The sequence below is a fragment of the Orcinus orca genome, chromosome 1, assembly GCF_937001465.1.
Source record: "Orcinus orca chromosome 1, mOrcOrc1.1, whole genome shotgun sequence".
Classification (NCBI taxonomy): domain Eukaryota; kingdom Metazoa; phylum Chordata; class Mammalia; order Artiodactyla; family Delphinidae; genus Orcinus; species Orcinus orca.
Window position 1 is genome coordinate 113,757,009 of NC_064559.1, and position 19,505 is coordinate 113,776,513.

The 19,505-nt window shown below is 38.1% G+C and overlaps 2 protein-coding genes across 23 annotated transcripts in view; one reads left to right on the forward strand and one right to left on the reverse strand.

Moving 5' to 3' along the window:
* The window catches only part of CAPZA1 (capping actin protein of muscle Z-line subunit alpha 1), a 47,499-nt gene extending 43,142 nt beyond the window's left edge, over positions 1-4,357 (reverse strand). The window contains exon 1 of the mRNA XM_049710583.1: positions 4,225-4,357. Within this exon, the coding sequence (XP_049566540.1) occupies positions 4,225-4,263 (39 nt within the window). The 5' untranslated portion in view covers positions 4,264-4,357. The remainder of the gene's footprint in view (positions 1-4,224) is intronic.
* The window catches only part of ST7L (suppression of tumorigenicity 7 like), a 150,921-nt gene continuing 135,234 nt past the window's right edge, over positions 3,819-19,505 (forward strand). For 17 of the 22 annotated variants that reach the window (XM_033435350.2, XM_033435358.2, XM_033435364.2 and 14 more), the window contains exons 1-5: positions 4,979-5,186; positions 6,903-6,985; positions 10,335-10,497; positions 15,798-15,852; positions 18,723-18,838. In XM_033435350.2, coding sequence (XP_033291241.1) covers positions 4,979-5,186; positions 6,903-6,985; positions 10,335-10,497; positions 15,798-15,852; positions 18,723-18,838 — 625 coding nt within the window. Of the gene's footprint in view, positions 3,960-4,294; positions 4,432-4,907; positions 5,187-6,902; positions 6,986-10,334; positions 10,498-15,797; positions 15,853-18,722; positions 18,839-19,505 lie in introns of those variants that run through there. The other 5 variants (XM_033435380.2, XM_033435399.2, XM_033435398.2 and 2 more) reach the window with 4 other exon arrangements.

The window sequence follows — 19,505 nt, forward strand, 5'->3', positions numbered from 1 at the left end:
TGCCTACACTATGTACCTGGTAGTATGCTAGGCACTAGATAAAAAGACTTGCTTGCAGTAACCAAGAATTTCACAGGTTCGTTATGGGGCAAATGTGCCAAAGTAAACAATGACAGAAACTCCTGGAACATTTTAATGTTTCAGTTTCTTAGAGTTGTGTGTGTGTTTTTTTTTTAATTAGAGTTTGAAAAAGTTCATTAAACTTTGTTCAGTCAGTCTGATCCAATTTCCCTTACCTATTTTAGAAGAAAACTTTCGAGGCCCACAGAGGTATGTGAATTTTCAAAAATCACACTGGTGACCAAAAGCATAGCAAGGAGAGGCCAAATCTCCTGAGGCTCAGAATCATTCCTTCCCACTACCCCACAATACCTCATTTATAATTCATTAAATGGATGACTCTATTCTGATTTCTTCATTCACGGATACATGTTAAAAACAGTATAGTGAAAAAAGCATGGCTTCTGAATTAGACCAACCTGGGGTCTGAATTTTTTGACAAATTACACTGCTTTGCTTAGCATTAAGGCTGGTCCTAATAAAACAGCTAGATGTTCTAGAAGAAATTATAATGAACCTACGCTCCTCACCGAAGATTGGCATCTGAGTTTGTACCTGCTTAGGCTTTATGCTCCTGTCCAAGGATTTTGTAACAGATCATATGAATACTACTCAGCAAAGCTAACAGAAGAGAAGATTTAAAAATGGTAGTATTAATTCTAGTCAACGACTTATCACAAAATAGCCATGGCAATTAAGCTTTAGGGTTTATTTCGCCCTGTAAGGGTAATAACTCACCTACTAAATTAAAGGGGTAACACATAATCAAGGAAATCCACTTTAAAAGTATAAATATTTTTCATAAGCTCTAACAGAGCCCTCAAATTTCAGTATCTATTTACAACATTTTCCACATCTCTCCTAAATAATTTTGATAAACCCATTTCTCAAAAAGTGCCTTAAAGATGGTATTGTCTAAACTAAAAGCAAAGGGATCCATTTTTCAGTTATGGTACTTTTGAAGTTGTACACAAATATTCTACTAGCTAGGCTGAAGGGAAAAAAATGTGCTATTAGCACTTTTTTCAGCCCTAAAATTCAGTCTGCATTTATGTTTTAAAAATGCTGAATCATGAAATAAAGGAAACAGTCAGTACAAAGAATCCAAACACATAGTTCACCTCATACCTCAAGTTTCCTAATTATGGCATCTTTTCATTTTGGAACCAAGTAACTGAAAAGTCTAAGTAACTAGAGGAGTAGAGCTCATTCTCAGAAACTGAACTTGAAGATAAAACTAAAAGTAGTTATTTCTGCAAGTTATTATACTTTCAACTTCCTGTTTTATTTAGGCAGCTCATCATGACCATTTCAGGTAACAATGCAGAAGTTAAAAAAACCAACTTCCTCTTTATAAAGTGATAAAAACTTCAGCAGTGGGCTTCCCTGGTGGCACAGTGGTTGGGAGTCCGCCTGCCGATGCAGGGGACACGGCTTCGTGCCCCGGTCTGGGAGGATCCCTCGTGCCACGGAGCGGCTGGTCCCGTGAGCCGTGGCCGCTGAGCCTGCGCGTCCGGAGCCTGTGCTCCGCAAGCAGTGAGAGGCCCGCGTACCGCAAAAAAAATAACAAAAAACAAAAAAACTTCAGCAGTTGGTTATGAGAATAGTTGATCTTACTAGCTTTTATAGAAATACTTGCAAGGAAACCAGAGACCATCACCACCAAATTCACCTCTGGGTTCACTGCTTTCAGAAAATGTAACAAAGATAAAAAGCAGTATTAAAATATATTTGGCATGACACACGTGTTAAAAAAAATCAAATCAAATGCAGTTGAGGTCTTAGTTAAAATTAAAAAAAAAATGAAAACTTCACGGTTCCTTCGAGGAAGAGTCAATATACAAACTAAGCCTGAAAATATCTTGTTTGTAATAGTGCCTTGGTTATGAAAGTTTTGTACAACAAGAATCTCGCTTAAGGGTCACTTATTGTTTATGAATGCTAAGACATTCATATCAACAAGTCTTTTTGGAAAAATACTTTTTCAATTCTTGAATTCAGTTAAAAGGCATCAGAAGCCTGGAGGAAAAGGGGTCAAGGTAGGTGTAAAAGTGAAGGAGAATTTAAGTAATCTTACAAGTCAAAGCCCTTTCTTTTTACTGATTGATCCACAACAGAGAAATACAGATCACTTCATCTCTGGGAATAAAAATCTAACAAAATTTCAGTAATCCCAAATCATAAGGATTTATTATATGAGTTTTTTTATATCAGCTATTCTTAATTATCTCACTAATGAAAACAATGTAGTTAATCTAAAACCTGTTCACTGAATATAAAATTCATCAACATTTTTTGGCAGTAGATTTACCTTACTAATTATGATTTGCTTGCTTTGTCATTATTAAAATTAAACAGCAAAAGAAGTATGCTGGGATATAAGAGAAAACTGGTCAGAGATCTGCTATTACAAAATCAAGGCTGTTAATGTTACTAATTTGAACACTGTCAATACCCAAAGACATCTTTACACTTTGAAATACATATTTTCCCCCCAAGTTTAATTAGAAAGGCATTCTACCCCTGTGTCAAAAACAAAAACCCAACACTGGTAAACTTCAAAGTTTATTACCTTAAATTCTTAGTGAAATTTTGCTGTAACAGTATTTTTGCTTAAAGTAAGAGGACCATCAGTTGGGCTAACAAATGTTTTGTTATCCCATGATTTTCACTGTAACTTAATTTCATGTGAATCATAACTGTTTGCCTTAGAATAAACATTTTATTATAGTTTTCTCTCTAGCGTAAGTTCATATACAGTGTAAAATGCCCTTTCCCCCCAAATCTTATACATTTATGAGAATCAATTTCCAAGTATGAGAAAATCTAATGCTGAAGAGTTGTTCAACGGCATGTGAATATTTAGCACATTCTTCAGCGTTTCAAAATGGCATGGCATATGTATATCAAATTATTCTGTACAGAGGACTCTTGGATCATGAACAGTCCCCTTTGCCATCCCAATCTCTTTTATTAAAAGAGGAAAACCCCAGATACATTTACAGAGCATTCAAGGGTGTACATTTTGTAAAAACCACTGTGGAAAACAAAAGACATAATTCTTGTCCTTTTACGAGTTATGTAATGAACCATTGTAATTTCCATGGACTCTAAAATCTTTAACATATTTACTGAAAAGCCTGACAAACTGTTAAGAAAGGTGTGCAGCTGTCAGGAAAAAAGTTATTCCACCTAAGGTGAAATATTCTCTTGTATTTAAGACACTTTTAAAGAAATTAATTGTACAAATTACTCAGTGTCAAGTTCAACTATAATCAAAAAGATACCACACTGAAGCACCAAAGAAGGCAGGATGCTTTGTCCAGACTTGAATGTGTTAACATGAAGTTTATGTGCTACATAAAACCTTTCTGGAGTTAAAAAGAAAAACTCATTGGCTAGCCTTGTTAACAAGAAATGGAAAACTATTTTTCAAAAATTATCGTTAAAAGATTGTAAGATGGAAGGGATGGAGTCACCGCGGGCGCCGTATACATACAATCAAGGGAGTGTCTACACAGAAAAGAGTGGTGTTCAAATCCTGAAGCAAATGTCCCTGAGGCTTACACATTTATTACTGCGAATTAGTTCAGCCGACAGCATGTGGGAAAAGGGGTGTGTGTGGATAGGCGGCCAACACCTTAGAGACCTCTCCCTGTCGAGAAGTCGTGACAGCAAAATCACTTCCTGAGGAAGGAGGAGCAAAAGGGAAGTTAAGAGGCCACCCTGACCAGGAAGTGACTCGCCCTAAGCTAGCCCCAATCATAGCTAAAGATGGGGGGATGGGGTGAGCCCCAGCAGCTAAAGGCGGTAAAATAACTGCTTCTTGATACGTCGCGACATCATCATCGCCCCCTCTCTTAAATACAAAAAAGAGTCCACAGTCACGATTCAATAAGGTAAAATCTCTTCTCTCGCAGGAAGGCCACTGGGCTGTGCGTCAGGCCCGGGGGGAAAAGAGAGTTGAGGAATGGGGAACTGGGGCCACCGTGAGGCAGAGGAAAGCCCCTCAAGAGGGAAGCATCCCGACTGCGGAGAGCGTATGCCAGCAAAGGCCAAGACGCTTCTTTCTTCTGGGGGTACTGCCGGGGTTCCCACCGCAGCCGGGTCGGGGCCCCGTTCCCTGTCCCGGGAAGAGGTAAAAAAGAGAGGCGGACCCCTTACCTTCTCCTCATCCGACACCCGATCCTCGAAGTCGGCCATCTTGGGCTGCTCTGGCCCAGCCCGGCCCTGGCGCGAGGCAGGCCGGGAAGGAGGCCGAATGATGGAATCACAGCGAAGGCCGTCTGAAGGATCCGCCCGGAAACGCCGACCGCTAGGGCGCCATGTCAGTTACGGGCGTGGGTCATGGGCCCGGGCGCCGACGCCCCAGTAAGTCGGCGTGACTTAAATGATTTTAAGTCTAATATTTTTCTCACTGAGTTACATTAATTTCCCCATTCATCTATGGGACGTTGGGAGCGTGCTTCGGCTGGTATTGGCGCCCGAGCTCCGGCCGACCAAATTGCAGTCGCTACTCCTGTAGATTTTCCCAGTACCAGTGCTCTCCATGGCAGCCGAGTCCAAAGGGCTAAGTGCTGCTCCGACTCTGGAACGGTCGGTGGCTTTTTCAACCCCAGGAATGGGGTGGAAGGTGACCCTCACGCGTATGGAGGTTAAAACACTTCACTCCGGGTCACATCTCAGCCCAGTTCCTCCAGAATAGGTGCCGCTATCCGCCCCTTCCCTCCCTCGGAAGGAATAGGTAGCCCCAGTCCTTGGGCGCTCCTCCACCTTCCAAATCTTCTCGGTCCCCGTTCCCTGGGACTCTCAGCCTTCACAGAGGCCAACTTCAGGTCCGCCACTATCCCAGGATTCCCGACTCCCAGTTTCCTGCCCTTCTCCCCTCCCAACTCCCGGCGCCACCGGGAGCGGCAAGATGGCGGACGGTGACGGCTTAGGTGAAGCAACGGCAACTGCGGCGTCTCCTCCTGCCCCTGCTCCCGGCCTGAGCCCGCCGCTGGGCTGGAGGGAGCGGCTGCGGGCCGGGCTGGCGGGCACTGGGGCCTCGCTGTGGTTCGTGGCGGGGCTGGGGCTGCTTTACGCTCTGAGGGTCCCGCTGAGGCTGTGTGAGAATTTGGCAGCGGGTGAGAGGCCCAGAGCTCCCGAGGGACGGGCGGGCGTGGGGGATTGGGGGGCAGGAGAGGTGCCGGGGGCAAGGGCCAAAGGGCAGAGATTTTCAGTATCACTGGAGGGCTTCGCAGAATGAGTCGGTGTGTGCGACCGAGTGAGTTCTTTTTCTCTTGGGCCGCTACTCCGCAGCTGATTGCCAAACCTGAGCTGCAACTACCGGCTCCTCCCTAAAGCTCTTAAGGTCCGCCCTCTCCCTTCTGTCCTCGTTTACCCGAGGAGAAGCCACCTGATAAAATGTAAGCTTCAGGTGGTAGGGCAGATGAGAGCATTTTCAGACTTGAATGCAGAATTTATACACACCTTTTGATTCTCTTGCCACTCAGCTGAGAGAACCCACACCCAGACAATAAAAATCTGAAAGAAACCAACACGATCTTAGCCAGCCATTCTCATGTTTTAAAATAGTTTTGTCAGGAAATAGTTTTCGTGATATTTTTGTCCGTTCTCTGTTTTAGGCTTTATCTTGAGTAATAAAATAGAACAGTACAGGAAGTAAAGAGAAAGAGAGCCACAAACAGCAGTGGGTTCTTTCCTTAGTTCCTTCTTTCAACATTTGTAGAGAGCTTGCTGTGTAGTGTGGGCTGAAGTTACAAAGACGTATAAGAGGTGATGATTCCCTTGGATTCTGCAAATGTTATTCTTTAGCTGTAGCCAGGACAGAGTGGATGGGAGCCAGGGCCTCTTACCATGTCATTACAAATTGGTAACCTCAGATTAAAATGGAAGTATTTCTGTTATGGGATCTTTATGACTATCAGTACTGTGTTTTATTTTCCTGTAACAAGAGAAGGCAAATGTCCCCTTTTCTATTCCGTGAAATGACATGAAAGACTGTGAGATAATGTTCTGAAATGTTTTGGACTTTTTAAGAACATAGTATGTAAATTCAGATGCAACTAACACACTAAAATACGCTAGATAAATTGGCCTTCCTAGACTGTTTGAAAAGCTAATTTGGTGTTTCTGTTACAGGTTAATGAAGTGACTACTAATGGTTTGTATGCTCAGTGAAATGTTATTCATTGAGTTTATCATTTTTTTTTTACATATTAACTAGATACACCATTTAGATGAGAGTCAATGACTTTACAGATTTTTGTTTCTTTCTAAAACCCAAAGTATTTATGAGACAATTATTTGAAGTGAAGAATGTGGTCCAGGTTTTCAGTGAATCAGGTTTAGGAAGCTCTTAGTTTGCTATTCTTTTTGGGTTATTTTGCCTCTGTAGCTGACATACCAAATACACACACTGTTTCCTTCCCTCTAATTTGAAACACTGGTTTGTATCTCACCAAAATAATTAGGAAGTAGTTTTAATCCTCCTTTGTAACAGTATATTTGTTCATATTATCCTTATGGAATTGCAAAAGTTCTTGTCTAAATTATGATATTCCTGGTTTTATTCTCAACAGCAAGCTAAATGATCTCATTTTGATTTGCTTATTTAACAAATCAGCAGTGTAAAATCCTACCCTTACATATGTGAAGGCATTTTAAAGATGTGATACAATGAAAATTTAAAGTAGCTTTTTAAAAATTACAATTTTCTCAAATGAATCTCATATTAGATATTAATACTACTTGTGTCCCTCCACTCATAAAGACACCTGCATATTTGTAACTTGGGTACTTATTTTTTTTAACTTTGATTTTTTTATTCTTTTTGGCAGTGACAGTATTTTTAAATTCATTGACGCCCAAATTCTATGTGGCACTTACAGGGACATCTTCTTTGATATCAGGACTAATATTTGTAAGTAGTTTCCATTTCCTTCCTTCCATTTCCTTTGGTGTTTATCTAAAAATCAAATCTCTTTAAATAGTTATTATAATAATTAAAAATACTTATAGATCAGCATTCTCAAAATTTTCCACATTCTCAAAATGTGAAAAAATATTTTAAAAAACACTGCAACTTCCTCTCCACTTTTAGAGATTGATAGTATTCATTTGTGTATAAAAGACTGTTTATTGTATGTTGGGGGGTGTAGTGGGAGGTGGGTTGTGATGTAAATGCTTGCAGGCTCGGCTTAGTAACAAAAATGAGTAAAATTGGCAGAGTGTAAAAATTGAAATTTTTATTACTTTGAAGACTGGGTTATCTGGACAGTACATGCTCCTTCTAGAAAAGGCTAAAGCTAATTGTTGCCATGTGGACTTGCAGACCAGTATTACCAGGACCAGTTCTTCCAGTTTTTTCAGACAATTTCAAGAGAACCTGGATATAAAGTTTTTATATAAAATCTTCCAATACTTTAATGTCGGCAACATCGGGCAGACTAAAAATTTATCTGTCTTGAATTAGGCTTATAGGCTGCCAGTTACCTTCTCTAGAGTGTTTAAGAGCAGAGTTTGTGAGACAGGCTAACCATCACTTTAGTTGTATGACTTCAAGAAAGTGAATTAACTTTTCTAAAGCTCCAATTTCCTCATCTGTACACTGGAGATAATAATAGTATCAACTTGGAAATTCCTTGGTGGTCTAGTGGTTTGGGACTCAACTCAATTAATTTTTTAAAAAATTAATTAATTAGGGCTTCCCTGCTGGCGCAGTGGTTGAGAGTCCGCCTGCCGATGCAGGGGACGCGGGTTCGTGCCCCGGTCCGGGAGGATCCCGCGTGCCGCGGAGCGGCTGGGCCCGTGGGCCGTGGCTGCTGGGCCTGCGTGTCTGGAGCCTGTGCTCTGAAGCGGGAGAGGCCGCAGCGGGGAGAGGCCCGCGTACCGCAAGAAAAAAAAAAAAAATTAGTTAATTTTTGGCTGCATTGAGTCTTCGTTACTGCGTGCAGGTTTTCTCTAGTTGTGGTAAGTGGGGGCTACTCTTCATTGCGGTGCACAGGCTTCTCATTTCAGTGGTTTCTCTTGTTGTGGAGCACAGGCTCTAGGGCAGCACACGGGCTTGTGGCTGTGGCTCGTAGGTTCTAGAGTGCAGGCTAAGTAGTTGTGGCGCACGGGCTCAATTGCTTCTCAGCGTGTGGGATCTTCCCGGACCAGGGCTTGAACCTGTGTCTCCTGCGTTGGCAGGAGGATTCTCAACCACCGAGCCACCAGGGAAGCCCCAAAGGACTCCACACTTTCACTGCCGAGGCCCGGGTTGTATCCCTGGTCAGGGAATTAAGATCCCATGAGCCACCCGGTGTAGCCAAAAAAAAAAAAAAAAATCAACTTAATAGTTATGAGGATTAAATGAGATAGTGTGTGTGAAAGCTTGCAGCAACATGACATACACTAATGAATTTTGGCCACGTTATTCTAAGAAGTGCCACAATAAAGAAACCTGTTTAATTCAGCTTTCCCTTGCTTTATTTAACCAAGCTATCATTTGTATTTTAAAAATATTTTTAAAATTTTTATAATCTTTATTAACATCCCTGGGAACTGGTGTTTCATAGTATAAACTTTGGAAAAATACTGCTACAGATAAAAATCTTAGGAAGTATTATGGCATGCATGGCCAATGAAATTTTTCTGTATTTTTTTCTCATCTCTAGGTGGTGCTCTATAACTATAGTAGAAATGTAAAAATAATAGCATTTATATTGGAGTGGTTTTTTGTTTTGTTTTGTTTTTTTAAATAGGGACGAACACTTGACCATTTTGTTGAAGTGAAATACCAGATGAGAAAGCAATTTTTCTCTTGACTTAAAAAAAATTATTGAGGAATTCTGGGTGAAAACTCTGTTATTAAAAGCCTCAAAATTTATTGATTTATAAAGCCTACTCATAATTTAGCATATTTTGTCATAGCATATAAAAATCTAAATAAAGAAGATAAACTATCTTTAAACAGCTGATGTAGTAGAAAGAGCATTGGTCTTGGAACCAGCAGATGTAGTTTTGAGTCTTGACTCTGCCATTTACTATCTGATAACTTTGGGCAAGTCACATGAATTCTGAGTCCTAATTTCCTCATTTATAAGGAGGGGAGAAAACTTACATTTATATAATATATAACTTACATATGTAATATGTAAAAGTGTTTAAAATTTGTTGTTACTTTTTTTAAACCAACATTTTAAATTTACAAAACTTAAGAATTCAAGTAACATTTTAAAGGTTAAACTGTGTCATTACCCTTGAAATATTGATGAGTTTTTATTAGCAAAGTTTATTTATAATTTCTTTTACCACCTGAAATGAGAAAGCTAGTTGTGCTGCTTGTGTTATTTCTACCTGAAGAGGTAATGTGCTTGGAAGCTGAAGAATAGCAACAAAGCCAGTTGTTTAACTAATTATTACGAGTAAAAAGATTACTCTGAAAGGAGAATAAAAGAGCCAATGGGAGTGCATAACATAGCTTTCTGTTCTGTGGAATCAGGAAAAGTTCCCTAGGACATGTCATTTAAGCTCAGACCCAAAGGAGCCAGCAAAGGGAGTTGAAAAGGCTGGAGTATCCGAATATGAAACATTCTGCTCATTCAACACAGAGAGCTGCTTTTGATTCCTCTTCTTATAACAATGATAAACCATGGAAACAGAAAGAAAGGAATATCCTGATTTTTAAATGGTTCAATATGGGAATCAACTTGACTCTTAACCTACATTAATAATACTGCCAAATACTGGAGTAGTACTTTGTTGTTTAAAAGCACTTACAATTCTTGTTAACCATATTTACTAGATAGGACATTGAGGCTCTGAGAGGTTAGAAGTTAACTTCCCCAAAACACACAGCTAATATATGGCTGAATTGGGAGTCAAATGTAGGCATTCTAACCCTAGTCTAGTGGTTAATCCACCATGCTAGTTGTTTCAAAATTGTTTTTCTTTTAATTATGCTACAGATAGACTAAAATGACATTATAATGTAAGTTACATTATTTATAGCTTAAACACTTCTTACTGTTTTTTTAATGCTTTATTTACAGACGTATTCTAGTGTTGCCTAAGCTTGTCTGAATTTCATTACAAAGTTGTAAAAAGGCATTTTACCTTGGCTTGGCATGTGTTATCAGGGAATCTTGTGTTTGGCTTATTTTTTGGAAGGAGGGCACATTTCAAATGCTGAATTAAACAGGAACATCTTGAGAGAATGTTTTGATTTGAGGTCATATATCTGCTGATTAATTCTATTTTAAGTGAAAGATGTTTTCTGTTTGTCACAGATATTTGAATGGTGGTACTTCCATAAGCATGGCACATCTTTTATTGAGCAAGTATCTGTAAGCCATTTGCGACCACTGATGGGAGGAACAGAAGGCAGCATTTCAGAGCCAGGTTCTCCTTCCAGCAGCAGAGAAAGTGAAACCAGCAGACAGAATTTGTCAGGTGACTACTACTGACTTAATGTGTGTTCAAAGCTGTATTGTTAAGATTGTGTTTGGCTGTGGCAGATAGAAAACTCATAACAGTAGAGAGCAGTTTGTCTTTCCTTTAAATATAGGTAATCCATGGCTGATATGGAGAGCAATGATTATCAGAGACCTAGACTCCTTCTATTTTGTTTGCGACCATCTCCAATGCAGTTTTTCCTTGTGGTTCCAGACAGTTCCTCTGGCTTCAGCCATCATGTCCACAGTCTAGTCATCAGGAAGGAGAATAAGCCAGGAGAAGACGCTTTCCCCACCCCCCACCCCACAGCAACCAAGGACACTTCCGAGCAGCGTCATATACTATTTCAACTTACTTTCTACTGGTCAGATCTTTGTCATATAAACAGAACTAGCTGTAAGGGAGGCTAGAAATTGTAATCATTTTCTCAGTGTATATACGCACAGGTGATAAGGGGATCTTATTACTGATAAAGGAGAGAACAAAGACAATTAGCCATCTCTGCCAAGAGAGCAAAGTTAGGAAAAATAGCTTTTCTTCTCAGTATATTTACAAAGACATCAAAATCTGTTATTCTTGTATGGATAATCTGTTGTCATACATAAACTGTAGACTATTCCTCTATATGTATCTAGTAATTATGCAATTAGGAAAGTAAAATATTTGAAGCCAGATAGAAATCACATTTTTGGATTATTGTTTCTTTCATTTGGTATAGGTTATAATCATACAGTTAACTCATACAAATGAGTTAATTCTGCAGAATGTCATAATGTCTCATTTGTTCAGTAAGCCTAACCACTAGGGTTATATTAATTTAGTAGAAAAATACTACCTGAGTGCAGTTGCTGGCACTTTTTAGGTGTGATCAGGGAAAGTCTGTAAGAAAGAACTCTTTAAACTGAGCCCTAAAGCTTGAGTGGGGGACTTCCCCGGTGGCGTAGTGGTTAAGAATCTGCCTGCCAATGCAGGGGACGCGGGTTTGAGCCCTGGTCCGGGAAGATCCCACATGCCGTGGAGCAACAAAGCCTGTGAACCACAACTACTGAGCCTGTGCTCTAGAGCCTGGAAGCCACAACTACTGAGCCCTCGCACCACAACTACTGAAGCCTGGGCACCTAGAGCCCATGCTCCGCAGCTAGAGAAGCCACCACAATGAGAAGCCCATACACCGCAACGAAGAGTAGCCTCCACTCACCACAACTAGAGAAAGCCCACGTGAAGCAACGAAGACCCAATGCAGCCATAAATAAGTAAATAAATAAAAAAAAAAAGCTTGAGTGGGTGTTGACCAGGATTAGTAGGGATGAGGTTGGCAGCCATTCAGGAGTACGGGAAGGAATAATGGTAATTTTCTCTGCCCTACTCCTTTCTCCCCTTTCATGAAATAATTACAGAACTCTTAAGAATAAGGCATATTAAGATGAATATGAGGGACTTCCCTAGAGGTCCAGTGGTAAAGAATCCACCATACAGTGCAGGGGACACGGGTTCGATCCCTGGTCAGGGAACTAAGATCCTACATGCTACGGGGCAACTAAGACTGCGTGCCACAACTACTGAGCTTGCGCGCCTCAACTAGAACCTGCATGCTGCAAACTACAGAGCTCACACGCTCTGGAACCCGCATGCCACAACTACAGAGCCCATGTGCCCTGGAGCCTGTGCACCACAACTAAAGAGAAAACCCGCATGCTGCAACTAGAGAGAAGCCCACACACCACAACGAAGATCCTGCGTGCTGCAACTAAGACCCCATGCAGCCAAAAATTAAATAAATAAATCAATAAACAAATAATAAATCTTAAAAAAAAAAGGTGAATATGACATAGATGTGTCCCCAAGAAGCTCAGAGTCCAGTATGTAAATAATTATAACGATAATGCATTATACAGTCTTATTCCCTATTGTGAGATTGAGTATACCATTGCATAATGAAAGTGAAGATAACCTTAAGAACATTCCAGCTTAGTATAGGATACAGACATATAAATAAGTGATGGCAAAAGATACAAAAGATACTTTTATATAGTGTATGGAAGATACTATGGTGATGAAAAGAGGGAATGGTCAGTTATTCTTGGAAGGAAGGCCACAAAATGTTTCACAGAAGAGATGCATGAATTGACCTCAGAAGTGAGTCACAGTTCTCCTTTGGTTCCACTTTCTCTCCCTGGGTAGCGGCATCTCCTTCTATAGTATTATCATCCACAGACATATGTATTGGGAGAACCAATGTTAACTTTCTGTCCCCAAGCTCTCTTTTATGTTCTAGACCCACATTCCTAACTCTTTGCTAGAAATCTCCACCTTTGATGGCCCTAAGCAACCCTAAACTCATTCTGTCCAAAGTGAAACTGCTAATTATCTTCTTTTAATAGGTACCTTCCATAATCCTAAAATCTATTAATTTCCAAAATAGAAACCTTTGTTTTAGATTATATCTCTCTTATTTCCCCTTCCTTCTCCAGACTATTGACCCTCATCGTATGCTATTGATTCCCCTCAAAAATTACCTTGACTCTATTTTACCTTCTTTTTCAACATTCAGTGTCCCATATGTAGGCCTTAGATATCTCTTTCCTGGACTATTGCTGTATACCCTAACTGGTTTCCCTGCCTATGATACTTCTCCTTTTAGTACATTCTCTCCCCTTACTATGTAAAAAAGTGTTTCTCAAATTTTTTAGATTCCGGAATCGTTTATACTCCTAAAAATTATTGAGGACCTCAAGAGCTTTTGTTTATATATTGATTATGTCCCCAATATTTACCATATTAGAAATTAAAACAGAAATTAAAAAAATATTTATTTATTAGTTATTTTTAAAATAACAGGAAACCCATTGCATGTTAACATAGTTCTATGAACTGAACTGTGTCTCTCCCCCACCTCAAATTCATATGTTGAAGCTGTAACCTCTAATGTAACTATATTTGGAGGCAGGACTTTTAGGAGACAATTAAGGTTAAATGAGGTTGTAAGGGTGGGGTTCTAATGTGATAGGATTGGTAGCCTTTGGAGAAGAAGAGAGATTAATTTCTCTCTCCACTATGGGAGGAGACATGTAAGGACACAGGAAGAAGGCAGCCATCTGTAAGCCAGGAAGAGAGCTCTTACCAGAACCTAACCATGTTGGCACCCTGATTTCAGACTTCCAGACTTCAGAACTGTGAGAAAATAAATTTCTGTTGTTTAAGTCACCCAATCTATGGTATTTAGTTATGGCAGCCTGAACTAATACACATATCATGAAAAATAATTATATTTTCCAAAACGAGAAAATTTTAATCAGAAGACTGCCATTTCTTTACATTTATTTAAATCTCTTTAATATCTAGCTTAATAAAAAATTGCTTATTCTCATATCTGCTTCTGCATTGTTGTGAAATGTTGTTTTGCTTGACATCTATGAAGAAAATCTGTTCTCACACAGATATGTAGTTGGAAAAGGGAAAAGTATTTTAATAACCTTTCAGAAGGTTGTGGATATTCATTTTCAATACAACACCAAAATTTACTGAGGTACTTTCTTAAAGTTTAGTTGCAATGTGGAATCTGAAGCTATATCAGTTAACTTGCCATGTTCTGTACATTAAAATCCCTTGGTGTCCCATTTTGAATGGGTCTTTCACTTATGAATAATTTTATAAATCATGCATTGGCCATTTGGAAAATACTCGTTCCCTGAGTTATACGTGTCTTCCAAATATTGAAATATTGTATAATTTTTTAAAATGACGTTTGTTAATATCACCACTAATCTCACAGGAAAGCCTTTAAGTTGAGAAATTGTCAAGCTCATGGTAACTGATACAAGTTTTTCAAAATTCTAGTATGTACTTGAAAGCTCAAGTTTTATCATTGGCAGCAGATACTACTTTTTCTTCCTTGAATTTGACAGATTCACTTTGTTCAACTTTGAGAAAATATTTGCCAGGTATCTGTCTGAATAATCATAAATTTGTCTGTTAGTGACTCTTTCAAGTAAAAGTGAGATTCCATGAAAAAAAAAAAAAAAAGGTCAGTCCAGCTCAAAAAACAATTGCTTATACTGGAGACAACCATCATATTTGGTTGCCTTGTTTACTGGGGTGGGGGTGAGGAATCCAATGACCACTACTTTAAAGTACCAGCAGTTTTACCAACCTTTGAGTTGTACCATTAGCCCAACTTTGCAGGACTGGGACTAGTGTGAGGTTAAGTCAGGTGCTTGGGGCACAAAATTTAAGGACGCCCTTACTCTCAGGGTTGGGTTCAAATCAACAAGTTAAAAAGGCAAACAATGTCTTAGCATTTATTATGAAACGAGTTGTTACTTTGCAGTTCCATGAATGATACTTGGAGAACTGCTGATCTAACCAAAGTCTTGATATTTGTTATTTTTCTGTTTATAAACCTTTGATGGCTTCTGATTGACTAAGGATAATGTCTAAACTCTTTACATGGTATGTAAGCCCCTTCATCAATTTCCCCCAGTCTATTTTCTAGCCTCATTTACAGCTCTCCCTCTCACCTTCTACCATGTACTCTAACCTAAGTATGCTGTGTGGTTTTCTCATACTTCTCTGCTTAGAATGTTCTTCATCTGGCAACCTTCTACTTATTTTTACAGTGGTTCAAGTTTAAATGTCACAACCTTTCTAAAGTCTCCCCTAATTTCTCCAGAGCAAACTTAATCACTTCCTTTTTTTCTCTTGGAACAAAATATATCTCTATCATAGCACTTATCACACAGTGTAGGTGATAGTTTACATAACTAATTCTCATGCTACACTTAATTCAGTTAAGTTAGTTCCAAATGCTGTGGTTCCAGAAGTACAAAATGAGCAAAGTTTTTTTTGAGCACAGGTTCCGGACGCGCAGGCTCAGTGGCCATGGCTCACGGGCCCAGCCGCTCCGCGGCATGTGGGATCTTCCCAGACTGGGGCACGAACCCGTGTCCCCTGCATCGGCATGCAGACTCTCAACCACTGCACCACCAGGGAGGCCCCTGAGCAAAGTTTTAAAAGCTTATATTTTAAAGGAGAAACTGAAAACTAGATAGTCACATTGTAATATGGTAAGTGTGGTACTTGAATTGTGAACCAAATGCTATGGAGACAGAAATAAGGGAATGACTAGATTTGGTTGTACACTGCATGACAGCAGGGTGGTCCATGCCTTATTCATCTTTGTGCTATATGTGGCTAGCACTGTACTTAGCATACAGTGACTATACATGTTGACCAAATTAAGATTTAACTACATTTGATTAAACTGTCTTATTTTCCCCCTTTTTCTCTTTGTTTTTTAGAATGCAAGGTATGGAGAAATCCTCTAAATCTTTTCAGAGGAGCAGAATATAGGAGGTATTACATTTTGCTTTCAGTATAATTATGGCATTGGTTTTAGAATAAAAGTATTATGGAAAAATTTATTTTTACAAATATATCACAGCTCTTCTGGTTGGAGATACTGATATAAGGTAAAATGATTAGCCCAAGGTTTAATTGGCAGCATCTTGACTATATTTACTTTTATAATCATGAGAAACATTGCTTCAAACCATATGTTTGTGATGTAAGTATACATTTGGCTCTTGGTTTATGGCAGAAAGCCTTTTCAAAGAATTCATGAGATAGAGAAAAAATTGCAAATGTCAGCATATTCCTGTGCACATGTGCTCAATTGCAAACTTTATTTGACGATTCACTAGAAAATATCAATCTGAATGTGAATATAAATTTCATTTGTGCAACAGTACAGAGCATAATACTTTTATACTGTATTTCGTATTGCCATTCCCTAGCTACACTATTGTGTCCATTTCTCTTCTGGTTTTTATTCTAAATGAGAAAACGACTTTTGAAAAACTTATGACCAAAGATACTTTACTTTTGTTTTGGAAAGGGCTGTGTTTTACCTGGAGGTAGACTGGGGCATGTTATTTAATTCATTGAACAAGAAACAGTTTATGTCTACTATGTATTGGCACTATGCAAAATGATGGGGATACAAAATAATTTAGCAGTAATCCCTGTGTGTAAGTACTTGATAGTGTAGGACAGTCACATCCTGGGAAGCCAAAGCTAGGCTTTTATGATAGATGCCATTAGCTTATATTAAGGGATTCTGCAAGAAACAGGTCCTTGAACTTCTCACTGTGTTTATTAAAAAGTTTTTAGGCTATTCTTGTTATCTTATAGTATCTACTTCATGAAAATCTTAAAGAGAAATTTCTTATCTTAGTATAACGAACTCTTAATGCTTCTTTTTGAATGATTAGTTTGTCTTAATGTAAAAGTCTAAATTGCACTGGTAATCATTGTGGTTCTAGGAAGCTTGGAATCATATCATAGCCAACCTTTAGCAAGTGTATAGAACTCTTTGGTATGAGCCATTTTATGGCTCAATCCTTGTTTTACTTTACTGAGTCTTTTAAAATTTACTGCTAATTTAAGTTATTGATACTGTGCATGTGTTTTTTAGCTGCTTTAAATCATTTTGGGATTAATGTAGATCGTTCATTTTTTTTATGATTTTAGAAAGTATACCAAACTTTGCTAAATGAACAAGGATTTGCTTTTTCCTTTTTCTTCATGATAATTTCTCCTAAAATAGCTAAAAACTTTAAATAGAAACTTTAAAGGCAACTTATACAATTAAATAACTTAAAATCTTTGATCATGTATATAAATAACACAATGTGCTTTTATTTTTATTTTTATTTTTTTTGCGGTACGTGGGCCTCTCACTGTTGTGGCCTCTCCCGTTGCGGAGCACAGGCTCCGGACGTGCAGGCTCAGCGGCCATGGCTCACGGGCCCAGCCACTCCGCGGCATGTGGGATCTTCCCGGACTGGGGCACGAACCCGTGTCCCCTGCATCGGCAGGCGGACTCTCAACCACTGCACCACCAGGGAAGCCCACAATGTGCTTTTAAAATGCTTTTTCTGATTATAAAATATACACATATTCATTGTTGAAAGTTGGAAAATAAAAAGATGTATGAGAAAGAAAGTAAAAAATCACCTTTTTCTACCACTAAGTGATAACTGCTATTAGTATTTCCATCCAGTCTCTCTTCTATACGCATATATAGAAACAAAACTTGAACATCATAATATATAAAATTCATTATGTGTGAATTTACCACAGAATTTCTTCAAAACATGAATTTCTTCAAAAACATGATTTTTAATAGTTGTACTGTATTCTATTATATGGAGGTACTATACATAACTTACCTACTGCTCCCCTATCCAGGTCACAGGTTATATTTCACTGTTAACATTTACTCTAGAGGGATAGCTTTATATATAAATCTTTAGCCACATATATGATTATTTCCTTAGGGTTGATTTGTAGCACTGGAATTACTGAATCAAAAGGTGTGAACAGTTTTTTTCCCCCCTTTAAGTTTTTCTTTTAATGGTGGAAAATTTCAAAAATAAACAAAAGTAGAGAGAGTGGTATAATGGAATTCCATATACCCATCATCTAACTAGGTGTTATTTTTAAGGCTCTTGATAGATATTATCTAATTGATTTCTGGAAAAAGAAATGTAAATACCAATTTATATTTGTAACAGCAATATGTGTGAGTCCCATCTCACCCCTGACAATATATATTTGCCAATTTTATAGTTGAATAGTCAAAATTAGTTATTTTAATTTGCTATTTGTTAATTACCAATGAGATTGGATATTTTAAAATGTATTTATTAGACAGTTTGTTACCTGCTATTAATTATTGAGGGTTTTAGGGGGAAATGAAAGGTAAAATTTCTAATTTAGTAAAATCTGAAAGAAGTTTTTTTTTTTGCTTTTATGCTTTGAAAACCCTTTATCATCTTGACATCTAGTAAAAAATCACTTGTGTTTTTTTCTAGTTTCTTTGTAGTTTTACTTTTAATACTTAATTCTAATTCACTGAGAATTTATTTAAGTATACTTAAAAAAGTATATATTTAAGTCAAATTGTTTTATCTTCAAATTCAATTTTGAAGCACTGTTTGTTGAATAATCTACCTTTTCCATTTTGGTTTTTGATGTTTTATTATTGTACTCTAAGTAGTTTGGATAGGTTATCTCTTTTGCTTTATTGATTATAATAAGCTTTTGAAACATCCTGAAATAAGATTTGTAGCAGTATATTTTTGAATTTTAAAAAGTATCTGTTGTAGCAGACAGATGCTCTCTCATGTTCAATTTACATATTTTATTGTGTTTTGGTAAAGATACACTTGGGTGACTGGTAAAGAGCCACTTACATACTATGACATGAATTTGTCAGCTCAGGACCATCAGACCTTTTTCACCTGTGACACGGACTTTTTACGTCCTTCAGACACAGGTATGTGTCATAATCTGTTCTTGGGGTAAACAGTAGTCATAAAAATTATTTTTAAAGTTTTTTAGAGTTATTTATTATACAAAGTTATTTGGCTTGGAGTTTGCATCATGGATAAGAAACCCAGATTAAATTGAAACTAATTATGATTGTAAACTAGGTTATCGTACTTTTTTGTCTTTTATAAGATGAAATTTAAATTCTTTATAGAATTTAAAGTATTTTACAAAAATTAATTAAATTGCTTCTTTTATTACTTAGAAAACCTTTCAGATCGAATACAGCAATTGCTTATACAGAGAACAGTGTACCCAGTTTTGGTTGGGGAAGTTAACACCTATAATTACACATTAAAAAAAAAAAATAAGGCAAAGTTAAACATTGGGGCACAGCATGTAGAGAAAAACGGGGTATATTTTATTCCAGTCATAAGTCAGAGATGCATATAAAGTGGTGGAAGATCATAGAAATGTCTGTGTTTAGTTCTCTCTAATCTTCTCTGTAGAAGTGAGTATAGAAACTCTTAAATGTTTGGCTTAAAGACAGGGATCTTTATCACAACTATTTCGACTGCCTTCTCCTACCTTATCTATGCTTCTACTTTTATCCTTCAAAATTAAAAGTCTCATTCTCTGGGAAGGCTTCCCTGATCTCTGCAATTCTACAGTAC